Source organism: Acinonyx jubatus, chromosome B1 (assembly GCF_027475565.1).
Source record: "Acinonyx jubatus isolate Ajub_Pintada_27869175 chromosome B1, VMU_Ajub_asm_v1.0, whole genome shotgun sequence".
In the NCBI taxonomy this organism is placed as follows: domain Eukaryota; kingdom Metazoa; phylum Chordata; class Mammalia; order Carnivora; family Felidae; genus Acinonyx; species Acinonyx jubatus.
The window spans coordinates 133,146,773-133,160,962 of NC_069382.1; the positions used below are offsets into that span (position 1 = coordinate 133,146,773).

The 14,190-nt window shown below is 42.9% G+C and overlaps 1 protein-coding gene across 1 annotated transcript in view; it reads right to left on the reverse strand.

The window, feature by feature from the left end:
* The window catches only part of CDS1 (CDP-diacylglycerol synthase 1), a 70,875-nt gene extending 59,688 nt beyond the window's left edge, over positions 1-11,187 (reverse strand). Inside the window, exon 1 of the mRNA XM_015079532.3 lies at positions 10,541-11,187. Coding sequence (XP_014935018.2) covers positions 10,541-10,657 — 117 coding nt within the window. The 5' untranslated portion in view covers positions 10,658-11,187. The remainder of the gene's footprint in view (positions 1-10,540) is intronic.
* Between the last annotated feature and the right edge of the window lie 3,003 nt (positions 11,188-14,190).

Consider the following 14,190-nt stretch of genomic DNA (forward strand, 5'->3'; position numbering starts at 1 on the left):
GTGATGCTGACTTTGAAGACAGATGAAGAGACCATAAGCCAAGGCATGCAGGCAGCCTCTAGAAGCTAGAAAAGGCAGGGAAACAGATTTTCCCCTAGAGCCTCCAGAAGGAACACAGCCCTGCCAATGCCTCAGTTTGGGCCTAGGGAGACCCACCTTGAACTTCTGATGTCCAAAACTGGAAGATAGACTTGTGGTGATTTGGCAGAGCAGCAACCAACAACTAAATTCATAGCCCCTCAGAGCAGTGGTGTAGCTCCTGCATGTCCCTCAGGCAGCCTAGCTCTGCTACAGTTTACAGGATGCAGTTAGGTTTCCGGTTCACCCACCAGAGTCTTGTCCGCCACTGCCATGCCTGTAACCAGGAGCTCAGCGAGTGTGTCCTGAGTAAATGGTGACCAGTCATCTCTACCTCCAAACGGAATCAAGCTGATTCTCCCAATCTGCAGTACCATTACTCTATTTTTTGCCAGTCCTATAATGCTACCTACAATATTCAAATCTGATCTAGTTTCCAGGCCTGTTTTAAGTGTTTGCTAAATTTTTGGCTCATTCTGATTTTTTCCCAATGACACCCAACTCTATTATACATTAAAATTGTACTAGATCTTATGGTTTCAGTTATATGAGTGTTAAATTCCAAATTAGGAATAAAGATCCCTGAAGATGAAATCCATGGGATAATACAAAATAACTTAGAAATCTGAGGAGTTTTATTCAAATGTGGAATATTACTGTCACCACAAATTTGCATTTTATCTGAGATCATATAGTAGTGGTGAGCTCTCCAAAGGGACATCACTCTTTCATGGCTAAGAAAAATAATGCTTACAGCTCTTCTTGCCTTTTGGAGGGAAAAACAAGTATATGCACTAAGAGTGATTAAACCTGTCCTTGGATATTTTCTACAATATGTGAACCTTGACTGGATCCTGGTTTGAGGGGGGAAGGAAGAGGGGAATCTTCAATAGACATTTTGGCACCAAAAGGGAAAATATGAATATGGATCCCTTTTAGTCAAGAAAGTTATTAATTTTTTTAGATATGATAATGGTATTGTGGTTACAAAGGAGAATATCTTTAAGAGATGCATGATTTAGTATCAGGAGTGAAGGGCCATGAGGTCTGCAGTTTATTTTCAAATGGTTCATTAACAAAATATTTGCATATATGGCAAGATAAAGCAAATCTGTCAAAAATCTTAACAGTTGTTAAATCTAAGTGCTGACTATATGGATGATCATCATACTAGCCTTTTAACTTTTCTACATTATTAGACACTTTTATAATAAAAAGCTAGGAAACAATTCAAAACTAAACAATACACTGGGGATACAAATATCTTATAAACCTATCAAGAAAAGAAAATATTGAATACAAAATTCAAGGTATGATTAGCCATGTGCCTAAGGGGTTCCTTGTATCATGATACTTTCGTACCGATACTATATTTATTTATAACAATTTTATAAGTAGTACCACCACCTGTAGAATTCCAGGGGACACCATCTACATTAAGCCCTACATGAATGGTGTCCCAGAGTTGTTCAAAGACAACACAGAAACAGTTCATGTACAAACACAGTAAGTAGGTGAAAAGAAAATAAAAACCAAAACCCTGAAAGAGACAGGAGTCCAATTTTGTTTTCCAGATCTGGATTTCTGCATTTCAAGGTAAAATGTTAAGCCCCCGGTAGGCTTAATAAACATTTGCTGCCCCACAGCACCACACTGTCTTCAAATAACCTGCTTGGAATAGAAATGTGGCATTGAGCCCAATCTTAACTGCCACGGTTTGGTCCCACCTGGGCCAGACAGATGAAGAAGTCAGATTGGCTTCATCAGACCTACATAAAGCTCTTAAACAGCTGGCCATGGATCCTGGCAAATAAAGGGAATTGCAAGCATAGCCAGGAACAGAAAAGTATCGCTGGTTCCCTAACCACCACATTAGCAAAAAGGAACTTGAAATTTCTATAGCTAGGAGCTCCTCACATTAGACTGGACTCTTGTTTCTCCCTTTCGGTGCATTTCAATTTTATATTTAAAAGAAAGTTCACAACACTGATAGTTCTGAGTCTTAAGCAAACAAACATTCAATGACATGACATGAAAAACAACTTTGACCTCTCCCCGTGGATAAGAAAATTAGTAAATGCTTAGAAAAATAACTAAACTTGGCATGTGACCAACAACCAATGGATTGCTAATGAAATTAGTTCCTTTTCTGGAGTCACTCAAAATGTGATGTCATTCTCATTAAATAGGTTCTCAAACATTTCCCAACTAAATGAATCAAAGTATAAACAGCTATAAAATAAAAACAAATGATTTCTTCTCCTAATCAATCACAAAACAAGTGAGGAAACACTAAAAACTATTTTGTGTGAGTTAAATCCAGGTGCTGGAGTAAAATCACAGAATTATATATAGATTTTGAGCTAAAAGATTCTAACCAAATTCAGAAAGGCCAAATTAGTTCAAAAATCAATGTGAGTAAAATCACAGAATTATAGATTTTGAGCTAAAAGATTCTAACCAAATTCAGAAAGGCCAAATTAGTTCAAAAATCACAGAAAGTAGTAAGAGTAAAAAAGTTCCTAAGTAAATATTTTAATTAATTTTTAAATTTAGGGCCACATACCTAATTTCTCCTTTATGTTTTTTTAGACAGAAAATTTAAGGTAAATCCTAGGTCTTAACACTGTGTGACCTTGGGAAAGGAATTTAGCTTTGCTCAAGGCTATTTCCCTTGTCTACACAATTGTTAAGAGATTGAAATTGGCATTATGTACAAGTGAGTATTTTGCAAACTATGATTACTTTACTACCTTTATTCCATACGATTGAAGTCCACAGTCCAAGAAATCAGTATATTCTACAATTAGTTGTTGAGCAACAGACAAATCCTGGCCTCACCCCTTTTTCAAAGGTACAAAGAGCCACAAAAAAGGTGACATTTAATCAGAACCCCAAACAGGCATCCAACAAGTATTTACTAAATGCACAGAAGGAAGCCAAGCCTCACAAAATACATCTGTATACAAATTCTTAAGTGACATACTTTCCTTATACTAAATCAAAACCTGTATTTTTTTAAAAAGACATTCCCAACCACAAAACAGTTAAAGAAAAACAAGCAGAAAAAACCTTTGTATTTAGCTGTGCTATCCATGAAGAAACAGAGGAAAGTCTGCTTTACAAAAATGCACATATATAAACATGAAGGATAATCATACTTTACATGTATACATCCTAATTTTTCTGTAGGAGATAATTTCCAGAGTATTACTTTAAACTGTGCTACATTTCCCTAGGACATCTGTGCCAAACAAAATATTGTTTGCCTCAAAAAGTCCACTACAGTACACATCCAAAGCCTGATATAGCTGAGGACATCCTATGGTAAAATTTCTCAAAATATTAAGAAAATAAACTGTTGAAAGTCAAGATCACAAACAATAAGGAAAAACTCATATGGGATGTCCCAAGAATAGAACACATCATTTAAAGGTATGAGAACAAACTACCCGCCCTCACCTCCACATAGTTTACTACCTACAATAACATGACTTTAAAATGTGACTGTCGGGGCGCCTGGGTGGCTCAGTCAGTTGAGCCTCCAACTTCAGCCAGGTCATGATCTCGCGGTCCGTGAGTTTGAGCCCCGCGTCCGGCTCTGTGCTGACAGCTCAGAGCCTGGAGCCTGTTTTGGATTCTGTGTCTCCCTCTCTCTGACCCTCCCCTGTTCATGCTCTGTCTCTCTCTGTCTCAAAAATAAATAAACGTTAAAAAAAATAAATAAATTAAATAAAATAAAATAAAATAAAATAAAATAAAATAAAATAAAATAAAATAAAATAAAATAAAATAAAATAAAATAAAATAAAATAAAATAAAATGTGACTGCCTACATTAGCAAAACTTTACTATTCCTGACACTTGATCTACAGTTCACTGTTCACCAAAAGACCTTCTGAAAGACACATTAACTCTTTAATGGGAAGCATCAACAAGTTTCTTCCTAAGATTCTTTGAACCCTTGCCTTAAAATCCTTGTGTGGCTACTGCCAACAACCCCAAACTGTTATTTGTGATCTTTACTCAGTCCCAAACAAGTCCTTGCATTGAAAGACCTGCATTAAGCCAAACTTCCGATTCTCACTAAAATCCAACCTTACCTTTCCCACTCCATGACTCTGTCAAAGCTCTGTTCAGGTGCTGTTCTCCCTCAACATGGGAACCCATAAACTCACCTTTGTCTTAGTCTTATTAATTCGTAGGTTGGTAATATTTGGGAAGCCTGCATTCAAAATATGTTGTTAAATAAAACGAATATGCTACAAATGATAATAGAACCATGAACAATTATTTAGGTGGTAATACTGACTAATAATTGATCAACAACTGGGGAGTATCAATCTCAACAGTATTCTAGATGTCTAGATCTAAATACTAGTATTTATTAACAGCCTAGATTTAAATGAAAAAAAAAGAAAAAGAAAAAATGTTTATTACACCTACAGGTGATCCTAAGACAAACCCATCATGAAGTGTGGCAAAATGATGAATTTATAGAAACACAAGTTCCAAAACTAAAAATTAAAAAAAACAAAACAAAACAACAACTATAGTTGTTTATGAAAGAAACTACACACATCTGAAATAGGGAAGGACAGAAATTAACTGACCAGATCGTTTCACCCTCAACCTCACACACCAAAATCTGTACCAAGGTAGCAGCCCTACCTTGTCCCCCAGCCCTCTATTCCACATGTGCCCCTCTTTACTAGCCATGACTTCCATGTGCACCCCTCTCTCTCACTTTGGTCTAGGAAATCAGCTCTTAGCTTGACTTCCAACTGCTCAATCCCTCTCAATCCATCCAGAGCTTCAATAACCTACTTTGGTCTTCAGTCCACTTCCCTGCCTACCCTAACGTGTGGTCAGCCACTTCAATCTGGCCTCGATGATGTGCTCATTCCGTTGGCATTCCTGACCTGGCATTCCCAGGCTGAAATCACACTCAGTGCCTTTCTTATTCTCAGCTATTGAATGGGGGCTACTCCCAACACATATATAACTGTTGTGAGGTGCAAGTAAGGTAAGACGTTATAGGGGCCAAGAGCAGACAGCCCCAAGATGAGCCACTTTGGCGGGAAGATTATTTTGAATTAAAAGCAATCAAAACCCAGCAGATTCAGAAAAAGTTCTTTGCCTCCCCCCACTCCAACTGCCTAAAAAGAATTTAGATAGAAGGAAGCCCTGCTCCAGGTAGAGAGCTATCACCATAGATAGCTACATTATACTATGAACTAGGTATGATACGGAGGAGCCGAGCAAGGCCTGTTTGATCAAAGTCCTCCATGTCCTGTTGTTTCTCAGAGGCCCAACAAACATTTGTTTGCCAACATTTGCTTTTCTTCATCCTCCTGTGAACTGTATTTCTTCCCTCTGAAACTCCAGATCCCTACTCCCTTTCTCCTTATACACCCCCTTCTCCTTACATACCTCATGTTGCCTGTCTTTGGAATTTTCATGTCTGTCTTGCTTCCCTGGACATATAAAATTAAATTTTATTTTCTCCCATTAATCTTTTTTTTTAAGATTTATTTATTTATTTATGAAAGGGTTAGCATGCAAGCAGGGGAGGGACAGAAAGAGAGAGGGAGAGAGAATCCCAAGAAGGCTCCACACTATCAGTGCATAGAGGAATGCAGGGCTCAACCCCATGAATCGTGAGATCATGACCTGAGCCATAGTCCGATGCGTCACCAACTGAGCCACCCAGGTGCTCCTCCTACTGATCTGTCTTGTGTCAATTTCATTCTTAGTCCAGCTAGAAGGACCCTGAAGGTCAGAGGAAAGTCTTCCTCCTCAATAATGTAAAAGTACTCTGTGAACTCTAAACCAGTCTACAAGTATCAACTATTATGACTATTACTACTACTGACTTAAGAACTATGCTAATTTGGTACAAATAACAAATTTGTGTTATTTTAGTTCAACTGAATCATCTTTTTATAGAACTTTTTTAATGTTTATTCATTTTTGAGAGAGAGAAAGAGAGAGTACGAGCAAGGCAGGGGCAGAGAGAGAGGGAGACACAGAATCCAAAGCTGGCTCCAGGCTCTGAGCTGTCAGCAGAGTTCCATGCAGGGCTCAAATTCACCAACCTCTTGACCTGGGCCGAAGTTGGACACTTAACTGACTGGATCACCCAGGTGCCCCTCAACTGAATCTTCACTGGTGATAATTCTATTGGTTGCCTCTTGGTCGTTTCATATCATATTCTCTAAAATAAACTCCCAACAGGTCCTAGTCAGCAAGGACTTCTAGTTCCAGCTCTGCTGCTTGCTCCAGGTTATTCTGGGCAATAACAACCATACTCTAGAGCAAGTTTATTATCTATATTATATTATGTATATATAGATTGGGTTGAACTAAATTGTTTCTAAAATCCCTTGAAGCTATATGGTTCTCAGACCCTACTTTACTGAGAAAAGTGAAAGCATCAAACATTTTAATCTACTCTCTTCTGCTTTTCAAAATGTTTTTGCATCCACCCTCCATTCCTTCTTTCCTTTCCCTGGATACTCTAATCTGTATTCTTCACACCCATCTGTTTCCTTTTTTCTAAAGCCTGCCCATCCTCATCAGCATCTTGACTCTCATTTGACTTCTTTCATACAAATACCTATCTTCCCTCCTTTGAAAAAGGAGATTTTTTTAATTAAAATTTTTTTTATGTTTGTTTATTTTTGAGAGAGAGAGAGAGAGCACAAGCAGGGGAGGGGCAGAGAGAGGGGGACAGAGGGTCTGAAGCAGGCTCTGTGCTGACAGCAGACAGCCGGATGTGGGACTCAAACTCACAAACTGCAAGATCATGACCTTAGCTGAAGTCTGACACTAAACCGACTGAGTTATCCAGGTGCCCCTGAAAAAGGAGATTTTCATTTGAATGTCTTCTCTAACTGCTATCCTGTATGCCCCTTCAATGGCACTTTCTAACAATAACCACCAGTACTCTACCTCTCACATTCTTCAACCTAAAACCTAGCTTCTAGGACCTTCTGCTAAACTCTCTGTTCCATGCCTCCCCTTCATTCCTAAATACTATTGATGATATCCTTCCTTGAGCCCCCAGGACCTCATTATCTTGGTTCCCTTCCTATATATACAACTCTGCTCTATACATGGGCACCTCCCAAGGTTCTGTTTTCAGTTTTCTCCTCTCTTATATTCTAATCAAAAGTTGACATTTCCAGACCCGAACTTTTCATTTCAGTTTCCATCACTACCTTGAATCACCTCTATTTTATTTATTTTTTTATTTTTTTTGGTAATGTTTATTTATTTTTGCGACAGAGACAGAGCATGAGCAGGGGAGGGGCAGAAAGAGAGGGAAACACAGACTCCGAAGCAGGCTCCAGGCTCCAAGGTGTCAGCCCAGAGCCTGACGTGGGGCTCGAACTCACAAGCCATGAGATCATAACCTGAGCTGAAGTCGGATGCTCAACCGACTGAGCCACCCAGGCGCCCCGAATCACCTCTATTTTAGAGAATGACGAACCTTGCACAACCCAATTCACTCATGCCAACTCCCAACCTGCAAAACTACTCCCAAAGTTTTGCTTCTTCCCCTAAAGCCTCTTAAGTTATGGATCAAAGTGTACCTGCTAGCAGGTTCTTCCTGTATTACTCTTAACTCTGATCACCCTAGTCTAGGTCCCACAATCATTATCTAAAATATACTTTCTCTCTCAACCCTTATTTCCCTGCCCCTACCAGATCTACTACAAGCCCTGTCATTTCACATCTATCACATTTGCAATACACGCCTATCTGGCTTCTTTGCAACAGGTATCTCCTATTTCTAATGCTTTCTCCAGGCTGCTGCTGCAGTGATTAGCTAATGCCTCTGCAAAAACCCTGCAGTTACTTCCCAGAGTCCATAAAATAAAGCCTAACCTCCTTCACAAGACTTTCAAGCTCCCAGCTGCACCTCCCAAACATACACAATTTATGTTCCAGGATCATCAACTATTTCCAGTTCTCAGTGCCTGCAATGCTGACTCAAGAAAAAGTTTCCTCATGCCCTCTGCCTAGAATGCCCTGCCCCAATGCTTGCACACCTGGTGCGTCCCCAGGCATCTTTTCATTCCAGGCTCAACCCTCATCTCCTCTTTAAAGCTCTTCCAGTTGTCCCATGGAGAGTGCAACTATGCCCTCTGTGCTCGCAATTAGCCTTGTTCAGATTTATAATAAATCTAACTCATGTGTCTGCTGGGAGGTTCCTTGAGGGGGCGGTCTTGTCATCTTTTAAGTATTACTCCAGTATTTTAACAACTGGAAACACTCCCCTGCAGGTAAGACACACTTTTTCACTTGCTAACTCTCTGGAGCACAGATCCTTCTCCCAGCATGTCTCCAGGTCCTGAACAATGAGAAAGTCATGTTAACAACACCATTACAAATGGCTTAGGGGTGTACTGTAACAGCAGAATATAATAATACTTCATTACCTCCCCAAGAGTTCAGCCTTTACTTCAACTTGAACAGAGAAAAGACTTATAACAGTTTAAATAGACCAAATATTAACCCACCTCTGAAGTGCAAGCTGTTTTTAAAACAGCCCTTGACCTGGAAAGACAGGTGCATTCAAGCATACACCCTGATAATAAAGAACAGATAGAGGATAGAGTTCAATGTCTCAGGGCTTGCCCAGTCAAGAGTTCCTTGTGATAAACTCTAAAAGTGCAGCAGTATTTTAGACAGTTTGAAAATGCTCATCCTTGCCTAAGGAATCTTGACAGAATGGGTTGCATATGGCAACATCTACTCTCAAAAAACAAAATCCAGCTGGGTACATATTAATGAAAACCAATAGTGCAGTGTTTATAAATAAATGAGTATGCAGTAAGGTAACCCAATCATAGATAGAGACAACAGTTCTAATGATCAAATCAAACCACAGTAGTTTCCATTTTAAATACATTAGGGTGTTAAGAAACTAAATTAATTCGAAAGTTATTTTATGCATGGCTTCCTGAACATGTTTTCTTTTATTAAAAGCTTGTTAGCTTATGCTGGTTAAGGAAGTCAACATGGCGAAGCTGGTATTTCCTTGATTCTAAACTATACCAGTGCTAAAACAAAACAAATCCCAACCTAATTAATTCTATTTTTGGTCTAGTTTCCAAGGCAGTTTTCACAGACTATTCTCAGCCCACTGTTTCTAGCTTTGTAACACCAACCTTCAGTAACTGAAAACTGTTATATTTTGTGTAATTCCTTGACACATACGTTCTATCACAGACTCTCTACCTGCTATCAAAGGTAGAAAATAAAAAGATCTGTCATCCCACTGATTCTAAGGTTTCATTCCTAAAATCACTGTTAAAGTTATTATTTCATGATATCCTGTGATGTTCCTACCAAGGCCTTGTAACTTGAGTTACATCAAGTTCACCAACATCAAGTTGCAGGTGGAACCCTCCACAAATCAGAACTGCCCAGTGGGTCTCCGCAACAGGACAAACCAGAAGAAAGGGTATCAGGAAACACTTCTACTTCCACAAGGCCACTGATTTGACCTTGGGCAATCCATTTATTTCACTTCTGTAATTCAAACTGCGATGCTTGCTTCTAAAAAAGAAAGCGTCTAGGAATAGTTCAAGAGCTTTGAGCTTCTAAAATACAATGGAATTGTCTAAACAGATTTTGGGAAGCAATCTATTCTCTGGTCCAATTTCCTAAACCACCTAGTCTAAAAGGTCATAAAAGTGCTTTGTTTTCCCAAAATTCCTACTTGGACAACTGTATTAAGGAATACGCTGAGCTTTGACTCTTTTGCTACCTTTAAATAGAATGCGAGTTAAAAGTCCTCATGAATTACCATATCAGGTCAAATGAAATCCACTAGAAGAGCTGCACTGTCTTGGGACTCTAAAGAAGCTGGAGGATTACAACCGTGTCACGAGTATGATACACACACCCCCAACACCCCCCCCCCCCAATCTATCATGCAGAGAAAGGGCACAGGAAACGAAACAGTGCTAATGGAGGAGCTCAACAGGCCAAGCCTCCAGCGCCAGGATCCAATGACATGTTAGAGACGAAGGTGCACGTCTTAACTTTAGTCCTTCCTAAGTTTGTTCCCCTATCGAGAAGAGGTGTTAGGTGGCAGCTACTAGAAATCTGCACCTCCTAAGGTGGCAGGTTCCAGCTAACTCCAGCGTCGGCTTCAGACGCCACGAAGGGGAACTGGCACGGGAAGAAACTAAATTGTAGTCAAGTCGAATCATCCAGCTATCCTGGGCAGCGGTCGTGGCCATCCTGGGAAACGCACCGGCTCTGGCGTCCGGGTTCCCGACCCCACTGGAGGAAGGAGAAAATACTGCCAGGCCGGAGGAAGGCGCAGCGTGCAGCCTGCAGCTTCCCCACACATTCCTCGGGCCCCACCCTTGCTCCCAGGTGTCCCGGCCCAAACCAGGACCCAACCCGTGCGCAGGTGTGCGCCTCTCGCGGCTCCACTTACTTTGTCACTGGTGCTCTCGGTTTCGTGGTCGCCGCCGGCCGCCTCTCCCTCGCGGGGTGGCGGCGCCACCGCTCCCCCGGGGCCAGGGCAGCCTCCCCGGTGCCTCAGCTCCAACATCTCCCGCTCCCGCGCGGCCGTGGCGGCCTCCTCCAGCGCCCCGAAACCCGAAACGCGCGCGGCGTCTCACTGACGGGCTGCTCGGCTACCCCGCAGCCGCGCACTCGACGTCCGGCAGAGCCGCGGCCACTAACACGCCCCCACCATGGAGGCACCGCCGCCGCGTCGGGTCACCCCCAAAACGGCATCAACGAGCGAGCGCTCGAGGCCGCCTCCAGCGAGCGCGGCGCCGGCGGAGAGACGAGCGCCGGGGCCCGGGGTCGGGCTCGGGGCACCGGGCCCAAGCAGAGGAGGCGGGGACGCGGCGGAGCACGGCAGCCGGTTGCCAGGTGCGCGTCTCCACGCAGAGGCCCAGGTGGGAGGAGAAGAAGGGGCGGGGAGGGAAGGAGGAAGCGTGACCCGCTTTAGCACTCCATCGGACGCCAGCCGCCTCAGCCCGGGCGCTCCCCGCCCCGCCCCCGGACTCAGGAGGCTGCTGGTCCCGGCCCCCCTACACCTTTTCTCCGGGTTCCTGCCTCCCGCAGCCAGGTCACGCGCCGCAGGCCCCGCCCCGCCCCGCCCCTCTGCGCTGCACTGCGGTTCCCACAGCCCCGCCTCCGTGGCGGAGAGGTGACGTCACGGCCTCCTCCCCCCCCCCCCCCCCCCGCCACGGCTCCACCCTGGTCTCTGCACGCACACAGGTGGAGGCCACGAGAAAAGGTGGGCGCCCTGCGGACTGGAGAAAAGGGGAGGGGCGGGGAGGTGGAGGAGAGACAAGCACACTGATTAGCAAGAGGGAGGAGTTGAGACCTCGGAGACCTCGTCTTCGAGCAACCGGGAGGGCTGGAAGAACAACTCGAAGACGCCTGGTAAATATTGACAGCACCATGCACTACCGCCTTCCAATGACCAGGGTCCCATCAGCCCCGCACACCACGGCGTGTCGGAGCCCCAGAGGCGTCCAGAAGCGGAAACTTGTCTGGCAGGATGGACTCGTTGACTTCGCGGCATTCTAGCCTGGTGTCATCACCTTGAAAATAGATGCTGAGAGATGCATTTACGCCGCTGGGCGTCCCAGGATGGACTGGCCCGTTTCAGTCACAAACCCAAGCTCTGTCTCCGAGGACCTCGAATATTGGATCTAACAAAATTCCCTGCCTAGGGTCTGAAGAGAGAACCCAGACCCTAAAACGCCGCGGGGCGCAGTTACCAGCCAGCTAATCTGTAAGCAGTCCTGGACCTTGGGCTGCTAAAGTTGGAACAGGAAGGGCACAAGATCCGCATTAATTCCGTTCCAAATCCTGTTAGAAGGTGATTAGTTTTCTTGACATGTATCCACCACCTGGTTGTTACTGACAGGCTGACAAATGGCGCGGGGGCGGGGGGGGGGGGGGAAGACAGGCCATCACACAAACGGAACAACGTTCAAGAAAACATCCTTAACAGAAATAAATAATATAAATTTCTCAAGGTCGTTACTGACATGTTGAAAATAAGTAGCTGTTGTTCTGAAATTTTAATAAGAAGCAAAACCAAAAAGTCAAAGTAGAATGCATTAAAAACCAGAGCACAAGGACATCATTTTGTTTCACCAAACAAATCTTGAAAGCTCTGAGTTCAGATTGGGTCATCATATTTTCAAAAGGATATAGAGAAATCAGACTTAAGAGAGGGGTAACAAAAATAATAAAATATATGAAAAAAATCCTTTGAGTGATAGACGTGGTGTGGTTTTCTTCAAGGAACAGAGCTATGGGGTGACTAGGTTAATCAACTGTCCTCCATTTCTCTGGAGGACCAGAAATGAAGGACTGCGTGCTTGTCAAGAACACAGGGTTGAAGAGGCTGCTGAAGACAGCAGTGAAGTTTCCATCTTTCACTCCTTCACCAAGCAAAAAGGGGCATTAGAAATGCTTCATTGGTCCATTCTAGCTTTCATGGAAGTTAAGAAGCCTGAGTTGTGGTCTTGCTGATGTCCTTGTCTTGAGTTAGTCATGAAGTCTCAATGCCCCCAGCTATAAAATGGATACTAAGGAAGATGGCCTCTGCGGTCCCTTCCAGCGCACACGATTCTGCAACTAACGTCTCACATTTCCAGAATCCAGTCCTTCCTTTCCCCCATGACTCAATAAAGGGGGACCTAGCATAGCAAGGTACCTGAAATGTTTCCTCCAACCCCTTTCCCTAGTCAACCCAATAAGAGGTCCTTTGACCTCCTTCTCCTTTTGCTTTAGGAGGAAAAAAGAGTGAGAGATGCAGCAGGAGGAAACAACAGAGGAAAAAAGTACAGGACAGGAGGAATGGTATTCCCTCACCTAGGAAAAGTGGAAACAATGTACAGACGGCCAAAACAGACTTGTTTACCACTTTACCTCACCCTTCGTTAAGCCCTGCCTACTGCCTGGATTTCAGCTAAGATAGTCATGTCTTTCACTTCTTTGTTATAGTTATTGCCTCTCATCGAGTGATCACACTGAGTCCAGGCAGCGAGAACCACAGTTTATTCATCTTCACAGGCCACGCCATTGCCACAGTGCTGGCCCACACCCCCATATAGTTAATACATTTGTTGAAGAAGTGAATGAAAAAACAAATGAGTGGCAGCAGTATAGCGTAACCAGGTATATGGTATTTGGGGTTTTGTTAAAAAGGTCTATTTTAGAATTAGATAGGTACTCATTTGTCATTTTTCACTTTATATGAAAAGAGAAAGATTGATTTTTAAAATATATTAAGAGATTCCAGTAATGGCTTGCACATTTTTTATAAGATATATTATGATATAGTCAACCATGGCCTTACTGAGCTCTATGTTCTCAGGCTTTCTTGGTGTCTTTTTTTTTTCTTTTTTGACACAATGTTACATTAGTTTCAGGTGTGCTTTTTCATTTTTATCTTCCATTTTTCATTTGAGGAGCTTACGTTCTTGAAGTTTATTACATTTATGTTCAGTGACACAAAATCTGGCAGGTAATGGTTTCTAAGTCTTCACCTGTTATTATGAGAGTTTAATCTACTAAAGGGCATCATGTAGACCCCAAGCACATGCAGGGACTAATCACACAGGAGACATTTTGCCAATACTTCTCAGTTGGCTTATAGATTTTCTACATTAGAGATATTGGAATGATTTATAACCCTTAGCAGGGGATTTGCTAGAGGGGAAAGAGAGAGAGTACTAACATTATTATTTATATGGTTTTGATTTTAGTTTTATGTTACCCAAAGATGGACAGACCTTGCCTGAAGTGGTAAGTGGATGAGATGGAGAGACCTGTTATCACTGTCTTCCCTGGGAATCCTCAGAATGTTCCCAGACTGATAAACATACCTCTTGTGTGGGAATTTGAGCTGCTTTCCACATTAGAGCCTCAAAGGCACCTGACTGGAATGTCCCCAACTTGCCAGGGGACCAGGAAATCTTCCTCTGCCACACTCGTGTTGTAGCTTTCCTCACTTGACCTGTCTTTCTCTGTTGCCCTCTGCCAGTCCGTAAGTTGCAGGTAGGAATTTCCAACATAGGCCTACTAGAGAAACATTTGTGGGAAATCCCT